Source organism: Nymphalis io, chromosome 21, assembly GCF_905147045.1.
Source record: "Nymphalis io chromosome 21, ilAglIoxx1.1, whole genome shotgun sequence".
In the NCBI taxonomy this organism is placed as follows: domain Eukaryota; kingdom Metazoa; phylum Arthropoda; class Insecta; order Lepidoptera; family Nymphalidae; genus Nymphalis; species Nymphalis io.
Genome location: NC_065908.1, coordinates 573,560 through 586,118, shown reverse-complemented (window position 1 = coordinate 586,118; position 12,559 = coordinate 573,560). Strand labels below are relative to the sequence as shown.

At 40.1% G+C, this 12,559-nt stretch overlaps 1 protein-coding gene across 1 annotated transcript in view; it reads right to left on the bottom strand.

The window, feature by feature from the left end:
- Positions 1–160: 160 nt before the first annotated feature.
- Positions 161–12,559, bottom strand: part of LOC126776662 (uncharacterized) — a 91,783-nt gene continuing 79,384 nt past the window's right edge. The window contains exons 48-70 of the mRNA XM_050499284.1: positions 12,306–12,467; positions 12,073–12,184; positions 11,677–11,936; positions 11,326–11,456; positions 10,967–11,129; positions 10,705–10,848; positions 10,325–10,427; positions 9,750–9,901; positions 9,230–9,436; positions 8,942–9,122; positions 6,839–6,951; positions 6,568–6,715; positions 5,922–6,029; positions 5,525–5,676; positions 5,254–5,390; positions 4,639–4,790; positions 4,003–4,144; positions 3,229–3,326; positions 2,608–2,756; positions 2,300–2,482; positions 2,088–2,236; positions 1,733–1,845; positions 161–1,265 (exon numbers count right to left, since the gene is read on the bottom strand). Of these exons, the coding sequence (XP_050355241.1) occupies positions 1,149–1,265; positions 1,733–1,845; positions 2,088–2,236; positions 2,300–2,482; positions 2,608–2,756; positions 3,229–3,326; positions 4,003–4,144; positions 4,639–4,790; positions 5,254–5,390; positions 5,525–5,676; positions 5,922–6,029; positions 6,568–6,715; positions 6,839–6,951; positions 8,942–9,122; positions 9,230–9,436; positions 9,750–9,901; positions 10,325–10,427; positions 10,705–10,848; positions 10,967–11,129; positions 11,326–11,456; positions 11,677–11,936; positions 12,073–12,184; positions 12,306–12,467 (3,376 nt within the window). The 3' untranslated portion in view covers positions 161–1,148. The remainder of the gene's footprint in view (positions 1,266–1,732; positions 1,846–2,087; positions 2,237–2,299; positions 2,483–2,607; positions 2,757–3,228; positions 3,327–4,002; positions 4,145–4,638; positions 4,791–5,253; positions 5,391–5,524; positions 5,677–5,921; positions 6,030–6,567; positions 6,716–6,838; positions 6,952–8,941; positions 9,123–9,229; positions 9,437–9,749; positions 9,902–10,324; positions 10,428–10,704; positions 10,849–10,966; positions 11,130–11,325; positions 11,457–11,676; positions 11,937–12,072; positions 12,185–12,305; positions 12,468–12,559) is intronic.

The window sequence follows — 12,559 nt, the reverse complement described above, 5'->3', positions numbered from 1 at the left end:
ACTTTGTTTTTTGTTAATATTATTAAGTAACTTTTTAAACAATTTATTATTGAGATTGTATTTTAAGAATAAGATATTATTGATCTCTCATATAGCTTTATTTGAATAAAAAAAATACAGAGTTATCGTGTTATAAAATTATGATAATGAATAAAACATATTTACCGCAAACCATATTTTTATTTTTCTTAAATATTTTATATAAAACACGACTTACAAATACAGTTATATCACAGTTGGCCTGTTATAAACTTACTATAAAAATACTTCTGCATTAAATTCGATTATCTTATAATTAAATTTAAAAAAATGTCATAAATCAGTACAAAATTAAGTAAATACTAATGTTTATATCAAAACTTTTTTCAGATAACCTCATTTAAGTCATCGATTACGATTAATATTACAATTACAATATTATTCTAAATAGGAAATATGTTCATCATGCAACTTCGCCTAAAACACCCGTAATGTTGATATTGAAGTCGCTATTATAAAAATTGCACTACAATCACATATAAGGATAACTGAGAAATGTTGGAAACAAATGCTCAAGAATATGGGAATAATAAGAAAATAACAAAAAAAAAGCAATAATAGAACATTATCTAATATACAAATTAAATTCAAGCGGTTTCATAATGTAAAATAGCAGTATAAGAATAACTATATCTCTCAAATCAAGCATTAAGATGTGTCTGGACCGGCCACTTACATATCTATGCTATTATACCGTCGAGCTTGAGATTATGACGCTCAAACAATTGGCAGATATAGAATATGGTAACATTATTGTCAAAATAATTGTTTGTCCTTGCTTTTTGTTCCAAGTAAAAATATAGTTCAGGAACGATAGTGATGTTTTCATTAATCCATCCGTGATAAGAATCACATATATTTTCCTATATTTTGGTCTAGATTTATTAGTAATTCCTTTTTTTGGCTCTCTCGATACTTAACCGTTTGCGAGGTTTTATAAAGATAAATCATTAAACTTGAAATTGTCAAAATTGATTCTGATAAAATGCCTTTACTGGAAAATAGTCACGTTGATATATTTTGTAATCTTGTACAACACCGTTACACGGAAGATATTTCAATATATAATAGTGCTATGTCATGATATATGCATTATAAACCAGAGGATATCACAGTGATGTGACGCTGTCCAGCTCTTCGCTGTTTCGTCTTAAGAGGTGTGGTGTTGGGAGCGGGTCGTCAATAGGATCCAAAATGCTCGTTCGCTCACTAAAGCTTAGAAACATCTGAAATATAAGACGGAAGGTTTAAGTTAGATAGGTGTTACCAAATGTTTATATCGACCACACAGATAAATTTGATAAACACTATTGACAATCAATAATACGTTATAATAGTAAATACAGCAGTTAGCATAGGCCCTATTAAAATAGAGTTGCAGCTGTGAGATGACAAATAACGCTTTTAAGTACCGTTAGCAATGTCAACTCAAAGTGCTTAGGAAATGATTATGAGTCTCAACCGTTCGATAAGAAAAGAGACGCCTCTTTTCTTATCGAACGGTGTTATGGGTGAATTTTTTTAACTTACTTGTTGGTTGCAAGCGTTAGGTGTAACGCTATTTAGTATATAAAATATATAAAAAATACTTTCTCGTATTACAACCTCGTATACAGGATTTTTAAAGAGTTTTTTTTACATATTTGTGTGTATATAAAAGTTAAAGGTCGATGACGGTTAATAAACAAGTTACCTGATCGAGCGAGCTTTGATTGACCGTGTACTCTTCTATATCGCAGCTCATTTGCAGCTCCGCCAGCAGTCGGAAGATGTCACTTAGCTTCGTTTCTATCTCCTTGCCATCCACTGGAGATTAAATTAACATTTAGGAAATTTTTACTATGAAAACGCGATGGCTACTTTCACTCAGTATATATATTTTTTATTTAACTAATTTGTTAGAAAAAAAATTATGCTACCTTTTGGAAATTTGCTTAAAGAGAATAGCAAGACTCTCCTCAAAATTATATATCTATTGATGACGGAATCGAGCGAAAGAAAAAGCTGTGTGGTCGTGTGCACACGCGGGAGCGAGCCGCGCGTATCACCTGTGGTCTGCACGGGCAGCAGGAAGTGTAGCGCGGCGTGGTGCAGCACCCGCAGCTCCGCGTGCGGAGCCCGCGCCGCCACGCGCGCCCACACCGCGCGCGCCGCGCCGCGCCGCACCGCGCACGTCACCACGTACCCGCCGCCGAACCTGCAAGCGGCGCGCGTTAGTCCCGGCGCGACAGCGGCTCGCCGAGGTCGGGCCGGCGCTCACCGGCGCAGGCAGTCGTCGAGCGAGGCGAGCGCCCGCAGGCGGCCGGCGCGCAGCAGCGCCACGCGCGCGGCCAGGCGGCGCGCGTCGCCCAGCGCGTGCGTCGCCAGCAGCGCCGCGCGCGCCGCCCGCGCCGCGCCGCGCGCCGCCGCGCACACGCAGCCGCGCGACGCCGGGTCCATGCCGCTGCGGACACACGCGCGCGGGTTAGGCTGTACGTTTGAATTACGAGCGACGATTGATTCGCTCTTATTAGAGTGAAAATCTTACATCTTGAATCTAAATTTAAATCGAGTACTAGTGATGCGCACCTGGTGGGCTCGTCGAGTAGCACGAGCGGCGTGCGGGCCATGAAGGCGACGGCGGTGCACAGCTTGCGCTTGTTGCCGCCGCTGAGCGTGCCGCTGCGGACGTGCGTGTACTTCGCCAGCTCGAACAAATCTATCGTTCGACGGATTACCTACGAAAGTAACATTCGATTAGTTGTACTGTAAATAATTACGTAGTAATTGCATTGACCGATACTATTAAAGTGGCCGATAAACGACCGTCGACTACCACGACGAACACGTTTCACGATATCCAATCATTCGCTTCTTATTCTATTCCTTTGAACCGAGTTCAAAGGAATAGAATAAGAAGCAGTGCTTATTTATTTTATTTTTTTTATAGAATAGGAAGGCGAGCATATGGACCACCTGATGGTAAGTGGTTACAGTGGACATTGGCATTGTAAGAAATGTCAACCATCGCTTATAGCCAATGAGCCACCAACCTTGGGAACTAAGATTTTGCCCGATGCCATAGAAATGCTGTTATGGTTATTTCCAATTTTAAATTATCCATTTTTCGTAATATTCAAGGTAATACATTTTATTCTGTCTAAACATAAAAATAACTAACTTATTAAGAGAAATAGCATAGATACTTACTTCCTCCCGATCCTCGATGCCTCGTAATCTGCAGTAAAACACGAGTGTTTCTTTAACGGTCAGTAGAGGATCAATGGCGTCACTTTGAGGACAGTAGCCTGTAATAAAGAAAGTTAAAACTTATAGTGCGAGTTCTTCAAAACAAAACTCATTCTCTAGCAGTTTGTAGAATTACAGTCTCGAGCTTTAGAAAACACATTTTCTGATCTCTTTTTCTCTATCTCTGTCTCTGGTCAGAGAGTAACAGAGTGCACCTGTGTATGCGTTCATGAACAATATAGTTCAGGTAGATTCAGGACATGAGCACATTGACATCTTTTGGATCAGGGGGTTTTATAAAAGACGTCTTCATTATTTACCATCAGGTAATTGACGTTAAGTGTAAGCCCATTATAATAAAAAAATATATTTCTGTAGCAAACAAAAATCATAAAAAGGAAATTATAAAAGATTAGCAATGGATAACAAGATCATGTAACACGTGAATCTTAATCGAAGATTGCGAGTTCAACTAACCAAGCTGGATGAGGTAAGCAGCTCTGAGTTTTCATTTTCATGTGTTTATAATTAAGTTACCGCTCGGTGCTAAAGGAAAACATCGTGAGAAGACTTGCATGTCTTAAATGTTTATATAATGGTACCAATCCGTTTCGAAGAATTGTTGTGGAATAAGTTCCAAAACTTCTCATCATGAGGAAGGGAGGCCTTTGCCCTGCAGTGGAACATTTACATTACTTATCCATTTTTCATACAATTGAATAAATATATACTTACTGATAAGCCCCTGGCTCAGTTCCCTTTTATTGACTTTCCGACCGAGTAAATAGATATGGCCCGATGTGGGTCGAAGTTCTCCAGTCAACATTGAAAATGTCGTCGACTTTCCGGCTCCGTTTTCGCCGATTAGCGCTGTGCACTGTCGCCGAATATATTAGTCGATTAGTCTTCACCTTAATTTTTACTAATATAAATAACAATATTATTTAACAATGCACGTATATAGTATTACTTTTAATCAGGTAAATTCTAATATAATTTAATAATTTATTTGTAACTTCAAACGTGAGAACATTTGCAGAAGATTTTCTGACCACTTTAGGTCAGAAAATCTTCTCGGAGCCCTAAAAAGCTCAGTAAGAATTTTTTGTACTTGTTCAAGATCGAAATACATTATGCCTAATATTATTTAGTTTACCTTCTCTTCAATAGATGGCGTTAGACGTATTTTACATCGCGCTATAACAATTATACAATCTGACCACCAGTACATACTCGACGGTTTTATTTCGAAGTCTCACAGTACCAATACTACCGGGTAACCCCAAACAGTACTAAAGATTATATTCTATAGTTGAACCATAAAATAAATGGAAAGCAGATTAGGACGGATGTCCCATTCCAGTGGTTTACCTGTCCGGCGGGGATCCCGAGCGACAGGCCGTGCAGCGCGACGCGCGCGCCGTAGCGGCGCCGCAGCGCGCGCGCGGCGCACACGTCGCGCGGCGCACGCGGCGCGCCGGACTTCTTCGGCGACGCAGAGTCGCCGTCCGAGTCCACGAAGCCTGCAAGGATATACGTTGCGAGAAAATACATAAAGGTGCGGACGCATCTAGGAGATCTAAGGGTTGAAACTTCGACGTTAGTTTTTTGGCAGCATTCAAAAGTCCCTATACTTAATTTATTTAAGAGCGTGCGGTTGAAATACGGACGCTACGGATCGCTTTCGTTTTAAAGCTGGAAATAAAAGCGAGCCTAGCAATTGTAGAATATTTATCTTCCGTTTTTGATAGTAATATGTTAAATCAACTATATAATATGTACATTTCGATCAATAACGATTATTTTTTTCGACTATTTTTCTGTATTTACTAGTTTATACGTTAAGGGTATTGGTGATATAACTGACAATAATATATGTTAATTTGTATGCAGGATAAAATAGGATAATATCGGAACCGTTCGTAGCTTTACATACATATATTATGTAATATATTTTAAAGTATAAAATAAAGTATTTTAAAGTACCGGCATTAATATTTCCGATGGTACGCAGTCGCAGCGACTGCAGGGCGTCAGTCACACGCTGCTCCTCCGCCAACACCTCGGCCGGAACGGATTGCGAATCCAGAGAATCTTCCATATCGCTAGATTTTGACCCTAACCTTAAAGTTGACAAGAGAGTTCAATTTTAGTCCAAAAACAACCAATATTCTTCAACGTATTAAAAATAAATAATAACAAACCTTTTATTTAACCTATTTTGTAACCTATTTACACATATAAGCTGCCAACTGACCTGACAATAATGATTTCAAAACAATCGTATTCGATCGCCAAGTTCACCATGAACAGTACGGTGCCGACCAGCACCAGTGCAATGTAGTGGTAGCCCACCACATTCTGCTTTAATGGATCCCGGTACGTGTCCATACCAAATTGAAGTAGCACCTGAAAATAAACTTAGCTAGTGGTAAGTGGTAACTTTTGGTAACCTTGCGAAGAGCTCCGTTGAATGATTTTACGCTCTAAAAGAAATAAATCTTAGTGAAATCTTAGTGCGTAAAAATCATACATAACCTAGCTATTTCCTCAGGGAACAAATTACCTTTTGAGGATTCCCAAAAACATATACAGGCTGTTTTATTTACTTGAATTGCAAAAAATAGTTTGCTTTTGTAATATATAATACTCACTTGAGCTTGTATAGTATTCTTCGCGATCTCAAGGAGACCATCGCCGAGCGTGAATTGTGGACTCAGCATGAGAATTTTATGTAACACCCATCTTGTGTGATCCGTTGCCTAGAACCACAAATAATAAAATGAATATAGCCTCCCTGAGACGTACGATCAACTTGATGGTAAATTAATTAAAAAATCTACTCTTAAAATTATTACAACAAATTAAATAGTATTTATTTTATCAATTAAACAAATTCATAGGTAAAAATAAATAGAATAACACTAAGCAAAACTGTCCTTAAATTATAGTTTGGATAAAACACAGTTATGTGCGACAATTAAAAAAAAATACCATAATACATGGTTTACCAGCTTTTTGAGAAAGGGTTAGTTCCCTAACTATAGCGTATAAGAATTGGTATTGTTTTTCAGCCTTCGATGTACTTTCTCTAAGAATGGCGAAGAAGTCAGAGACTCACATGGCTATAGCACTGCAGAAATGTGGCTGCTTCATTAGGAAGGCATAGGCATTGTTTTATCCTATTTCAGTGCATTGTAGCAGTTTTTAGATAAACAACATATCAATTACTCTCTTTTAATACTTTGTGTAAAATGAGATAAGCAAATTGTTAGCAATTTAAATCATAATATTTCGTACATCAGAATCAGAAATGATATCAAGTATGAGCAGCAGGGTGATGCCAGCAAGGCCCACAAACGCGTTCCCGCAGAACAGCACCATGTTGGCCAAACTCGCTTCGGAGAACAGGCGCTGAAACACGTGCACGAAATTCGTGCATGCGTACCTGGCGGACAGAACGAAATCTGATATTTATTAGGCTTTAGAATATTTATGAGTTCAGAGAACTCTTGTGATAATATAATAATTGAAAGGTATATTCTATTATAGTATATTATATACATCTTACCCGTAAAGTAATATGAGTATACAGATAGCCGGAAGGTTGTTTCTCGCCACGAAAACAGGAAAGTGGAATATCTGCAGCACCACCGCCGTGATCACCATATTGATGACGATTATCTGAATAATAAATATATCACAAAATAGTGAAACATAATCAACAGTTTAAGGTTTTTTTTGGTTACATGAAGGTAGACAACTAAATGACAATTCGATAGTGTTCCACGTTCCACGTTCATACAGGCTCGTGCCGAAAGATATACAGGGTTACAGGGTAATATGTCACGATCCTTTTAAAGGGTTATAGTTCAGGACAATAGCTATCAAATGACCCCCAAAATGCTTATGCAAAAGTGTATCGTTTTCGAGTTATTAATTTTTTAATATTTTTTTTATTTAAAGGATGTTTAAGATTCTAAAATTCAATAAAAAAAAAACAACGTATTTTCCCTATTTTTTTTTTGTATTTCTTGCTAGGGTACATCCTAGTTAATAATAACCAGTTATAAAACAAAAACAATCTTCAAGCATTTTTAAATTACAGATCCAAAACTGTACAACTTTTCGATTTTTAATTTTGATTCTTTAAGTTACTCGCAATTTTTTTGTAAAAATCACTATGGCTCTTATCGTGCGGATCATTTTAAAAAAATCTGCGTTTCCTTAGCTATCCATCGGTACATAAAAAGTACAGTAACAATCATAAACTCAGGAGAAAATTAGATAACAAAGAGACCAGGTAGGAAATTCTAACAAATGCTATTGTTAAGAAATTAAATCTGGATCAAAGACAAAAGGACCTCAATGCAAAGTAGTTAAAGATTATTTTTAATAGGGGTAATAGGTAAAAAAGGAGAGATAAACCAGAGCTGTCATTGCAATTTTGAATTTAAATCAAAAACAAAATACTTAATCTTTTTAGTTACTAAAAACTTTCGAAATTACACTGTTTATTATTCATAATTCGTGTTCAAAATGAGATCCCCTATTTCGTATACAAATACGCATTCTTTTTCTTAATTCACTTTTTACTACAACACTACTCAAGCTATGTCGAATAGAATTTGCAGCATTCATTATTCTTGTTTTGAGTTCTTCAATTGTTTGTACTGGTGAAACATCATAAACCAGGCTTTTCATATGCCCCCAGACATAATAGTCCATCGGAGTCAAATCTGGACTTCTCGCTGGCCATGGGATTGATCCTCCTCTGCCAATCCATCTATTACGATAATTGCTGTCTAGCCACTGTCTTACGGACATTCGAAAGTGTGCGGGGCAACCATCATGCTGGAATATCATTCTCTGCCTAAGTTTCAGCGAAACATTTTCGAGTAACTCATGCAGGATTTCTCTAAGCAAGCTTTCATAACTTTCACCATTTAAGTTATCAGGTAGGAAATGTGGCCCAATAAGATTATCATTGATAATCCCCATCCAGACGTTTACCGAGAAACGTCTTTGGGAACCGCTTAATCGCTTTTTGTGAGGGTTTCCCTGTTCTTTTTGAGATTTTTCGATTTCCCTGAAATTCCCTGCGATTTTTGTATAAGCTATTGCTTACGACTGGCCCATTAATCTTATAAACTATTGATATACAGATAATGTACTGATGTCTTGTAGAATATTTGACGACCAGCCCAGCAGTGCACGCCGACACAAGTACTCCTATAGCATCCCCGGTACTCACGGCGAGGTCCCACAGCAGGTCGGCCAGCAGGGTGCGCGCGGGCGCGGCGCCGCACAGCCGCACGAGGCCGGCGCGCCACCCAGGTGCCCCCCCCCCGGTACTCACGGCGAGGTCCCACAGCAGGTCGGCCAGCAGGGTGCGCGCGGGCGCGGCGCCGCACAGCCGCACGAGGCCGGCGCGCCACCCAGGTGCCCCCCCCCCCGGACTCACGGCGAGGTCCCACAGCAGGTCGGCCAGCAGGGTGCGCGCGGGCGCGGCGCCGCACAGCCGCACGAGGCCGGCGCGCCACCCAGGTGCCCCCCCCCCGGTACTCACGGCGAGGTCCCACAGCAGGTCGGCCAGCAGGGTGCGCGCGGGCGCGGCGCCGCACAGCCGCACGAGGCCGGCGCGCCACCCAGGTGCCCCCCCCCCCGTACTCACGGCGAGGTCCCACAGCAGGTCGGCCAGCAGGGTGCGCGCGGGCGCGGCGCCGCACAGCCGCACGAGGCCGGCGCGCCCGTCGCGCCGCGCGCTCACCAGGTACACGGCGCCCCCCGCGCCCACCAGGCTGTACGCCAGCAGCAGCATGCCCGAGATGCCGGCGTCCGCTATGTGCTGGTACCTGCGGGGGGAGGGGGGTGGCGTACATTAGTAGATTTATTTTTAAGCTAAATTGTTATAAAAGTTCTATAATATCACAAAACAGGAGGAAATGCGATGTTTGCTTACACAGTATCCTTGTTCAGCTGTTCCTTGGTGATTTTAAGTGGATGTGTGTAGACGGTGATATTGGCACTCTCGTCGCCGGTGATAACCTTCAGCAGGGCGGAGTTGAGCTCGTTGATGACCGAGGGCAGCGCGTGGTGGCCCTTGTTGTTGTACCAGGCCACCAAATGGGTCATATTATTCTTGATCGACGAAGTGAAACCACCGTATCTGTGGACAGTAATAAAGAATATATAGTAAAGTTGTACAGAAATGGTAATATTTGGACTAAAAAAATTCAAATATAGCATTTTTTTTTTTGCAATTAAGGTAACTGACCACCTTGTCAAATGGACCAATCGGCACATCCAATTAATTCGTTACAAGTTACAGATAACTACCGTTCATACTTTAGCAGTGACTTAGCAGCGTGCAGATGGGGAGTTGCAACTATAATTCGACCATAATCATAATCAAGATTGTTTTTAATAAAAAAATAAGGTACATAGCCAAATTATAATGTGTAATTATTTGAAATCTTTACCTTTTTTCAATATAAGCCTCTTGCGAGGTCACTAGCCAGTCGTTAAGGGTGTTCACGTCTGGTAACAACATCAGCTCAGGCCGGTCCAAATCAATATCTTTATTTTGATCACATTGTTGCACGGAGTCAACACATTTACATGTGGGCGAATCCTGAAATAAGAAATTTAAAAAGACTTCAGAGTGACATTGTATAATATGTTTGTTCCATTTTTACGTTCAATGCTACATAAATAGGATAAAGCCAAGCAAATAATAACAATGTTTGTCTGAAAAATAAATATTGTTGTTGCCATTACTTAAAAAGAAAAGATTAGTTATTAGTAATTTATCATTAAATATAATTAAACCTTTTATTTACGCTTTTTTTCTTTTATAACATTGATAAAAGTATAATTATATTAATATTTTACTAACTGCAAGATGTTTCGTTAAAAGTATCCTCGAAGAATTTTCACAAGAAAATGTCTTATGCAACTTGGATCAGACAATACACATTCTAGGTCGTGTGTCCCAGGGAATTCACCATTGCAATGTGTTAAAGCGAGTTGAATCTTAATAAATTTTTTAACTTACATAACTCGTCCAATTTCTAGACTGTTTTTCTCGCTGTAACGCACCCATTACCCGTTGAGCTAAGCTTGGGTCCATGTTATCGGAATATATCGACGGTTGTGGTCTGAAAAATAGAAAATATTATTTAAACTAAAAAAAAGCCTTTATCATTTCTGCCATTAATTTTAAAATTAGTAATATAAATAAATAAAATATCTAGTAATAGTGAAAGTTAAGTAATGTGTGAATATTAATACCTAAAAATACGTCTCATGGGCATATTATGAAAGTAAATTTGTAGGTATTAGCTTAACGAAATACGGGCCGCCCTTGGACTTTCATCTTCCCCCCCCCCCCTCAATATTGACATTGGTAATATTTTTTGTATTATAGTAACTTACATAATAAATTGTGTTGATCCTTCGTACGTGTCTCTATATAGTTTTAAAGAGATCTCGTTGTCAGCAGGCGGTCGGATTGTCGAGAAGGCCATCGCGATGATTATGAACAGTGAGGGTAGAACTATTAATAGGAATAATAACAGTCTGAAAAAAAAACAGTGTTTATTTTTTAAATACCTTTGATTATTTCGAGTTAGAAGAGATTAATGTTTTTAAAAAACGTTTTAGTTAAGTAAGTAAAAGTTACAAGAATGAACCTCACCTGTTCCTAAGATAGTGCAGATACCTCGCGTAGAAAATCGCTACAAACTGTTGCCACGCGGTGCCTTTGAGAGGGCCCTCGGGGGAGACGAGTGGCGTTTGGTCATTTTTTATACAAGACGTCGATGCGCTGTTAGATGAAGACTCCGGAGCTGACGACATTTCTAAAGAAAATAAGGCATTCCGAACGATTCAGTTAAGAAAACTTTTAGAACTCTTGAGCGTTATTGTAACCTTTTAGTTCACGCTACATTGTTTTGCTAAGTTACGATTTCGATTTGTACTTTCACATTTGTAATGCAACTTAGCTACCAATATAAAAAAACAACAGTACGCAAGCAGGTATGTGTGTGGGCTCACCGCAGTCCTGGGCGTCTGCGCGGCGGCAGATGTTGTAGAACACGTGCTCCAGGCTGCTGCAGTCCAGCACCACACTGCGGTACCCCAGCGCGTCGCGCGCGCGCTCCAGCGCGCTGCACGCCTCCAGCAAGCTGGGCGACTCATGCATTGCATTATATCGAACTTCTTAAGCCTTTGCTCGAGCATTCGAGTTTAAAAGTATAGGCCATAAATGTCTGACTAGGCAAGTTTTAAGCAGAATGTTTCAAGCTTATTTCTTCTTATTATATATATTTTTTCTCTTCTCTCAATTGTTTTATTTTAATATTGAAATATTCTACATTCTTAATACAATGAAATAAGGATACTCACTTATTGCTTACCCCGTCAGGGTCATAGAAGGGCAGGTTGATCTCCACTTCCAGACCATTGACGTCGACCAGGTTTGCGTTCTTAATCACGCTTCGTGTTACTGACAGTAAGTCCTTTGTCTTCTCTTCCATAGATACCTCCTCGGGTTCCGCATCTTGTATAGAACTGAGATTGTTGTCTGGATACATGACGCTCAGATTGTATCCGGTGCCTAGGGTTCGTTTGATTTCAGTCGGCGTTCCAGTTGTATGAATTTGCCCCTGGATATATAAGATACGATTTTCTTTTAAGTTTGAAGGCGCTATAACTCCAAAAAGTTGGAATTTTAAGAAAAAGTCAAATCAAATATTAAATTACAGAGAGTTTTTTTGGGAATATTAGGAACTCTCCTGTTACCTTGTGCATGATAATGATTTGATCGCTCAATAACTCCGCCTCGTCGAGATGGTGAGTAGTTAGTAGAATCGTTCGGTTTTCACGCAGCCTTATTATCATGGACCAAATGTCTCTGAGAAAACAAACAAAAAAAGATATATACTTGCTCATCGATTAATATCGCCTTTTAATACTGCATAAGGATATATAAAGTGAATAGATCATCAGTAGTAACTCGGAGTAAGTCCTCATACCTTCTGGCGGCGGGGTCGACTCCAGACGTCGGCTCGTCCAGCGACACGAGCGAGGGCTGCGCGACGAAGGCGAGCGCCACGCACAGCCGGCGACGAGTGCCGCCCGACAGGCGCGACACGGGCACGTCGCACACGTCGCCCAGGTTCAATACCCGGAGCATGCTACACGTAGATAAATTAACCTCAGAAAGAGCATTAGGTGCTCGGACTCGAACCGGGGCCTCACTCATATTTCTATACGAGTACGCTAGACG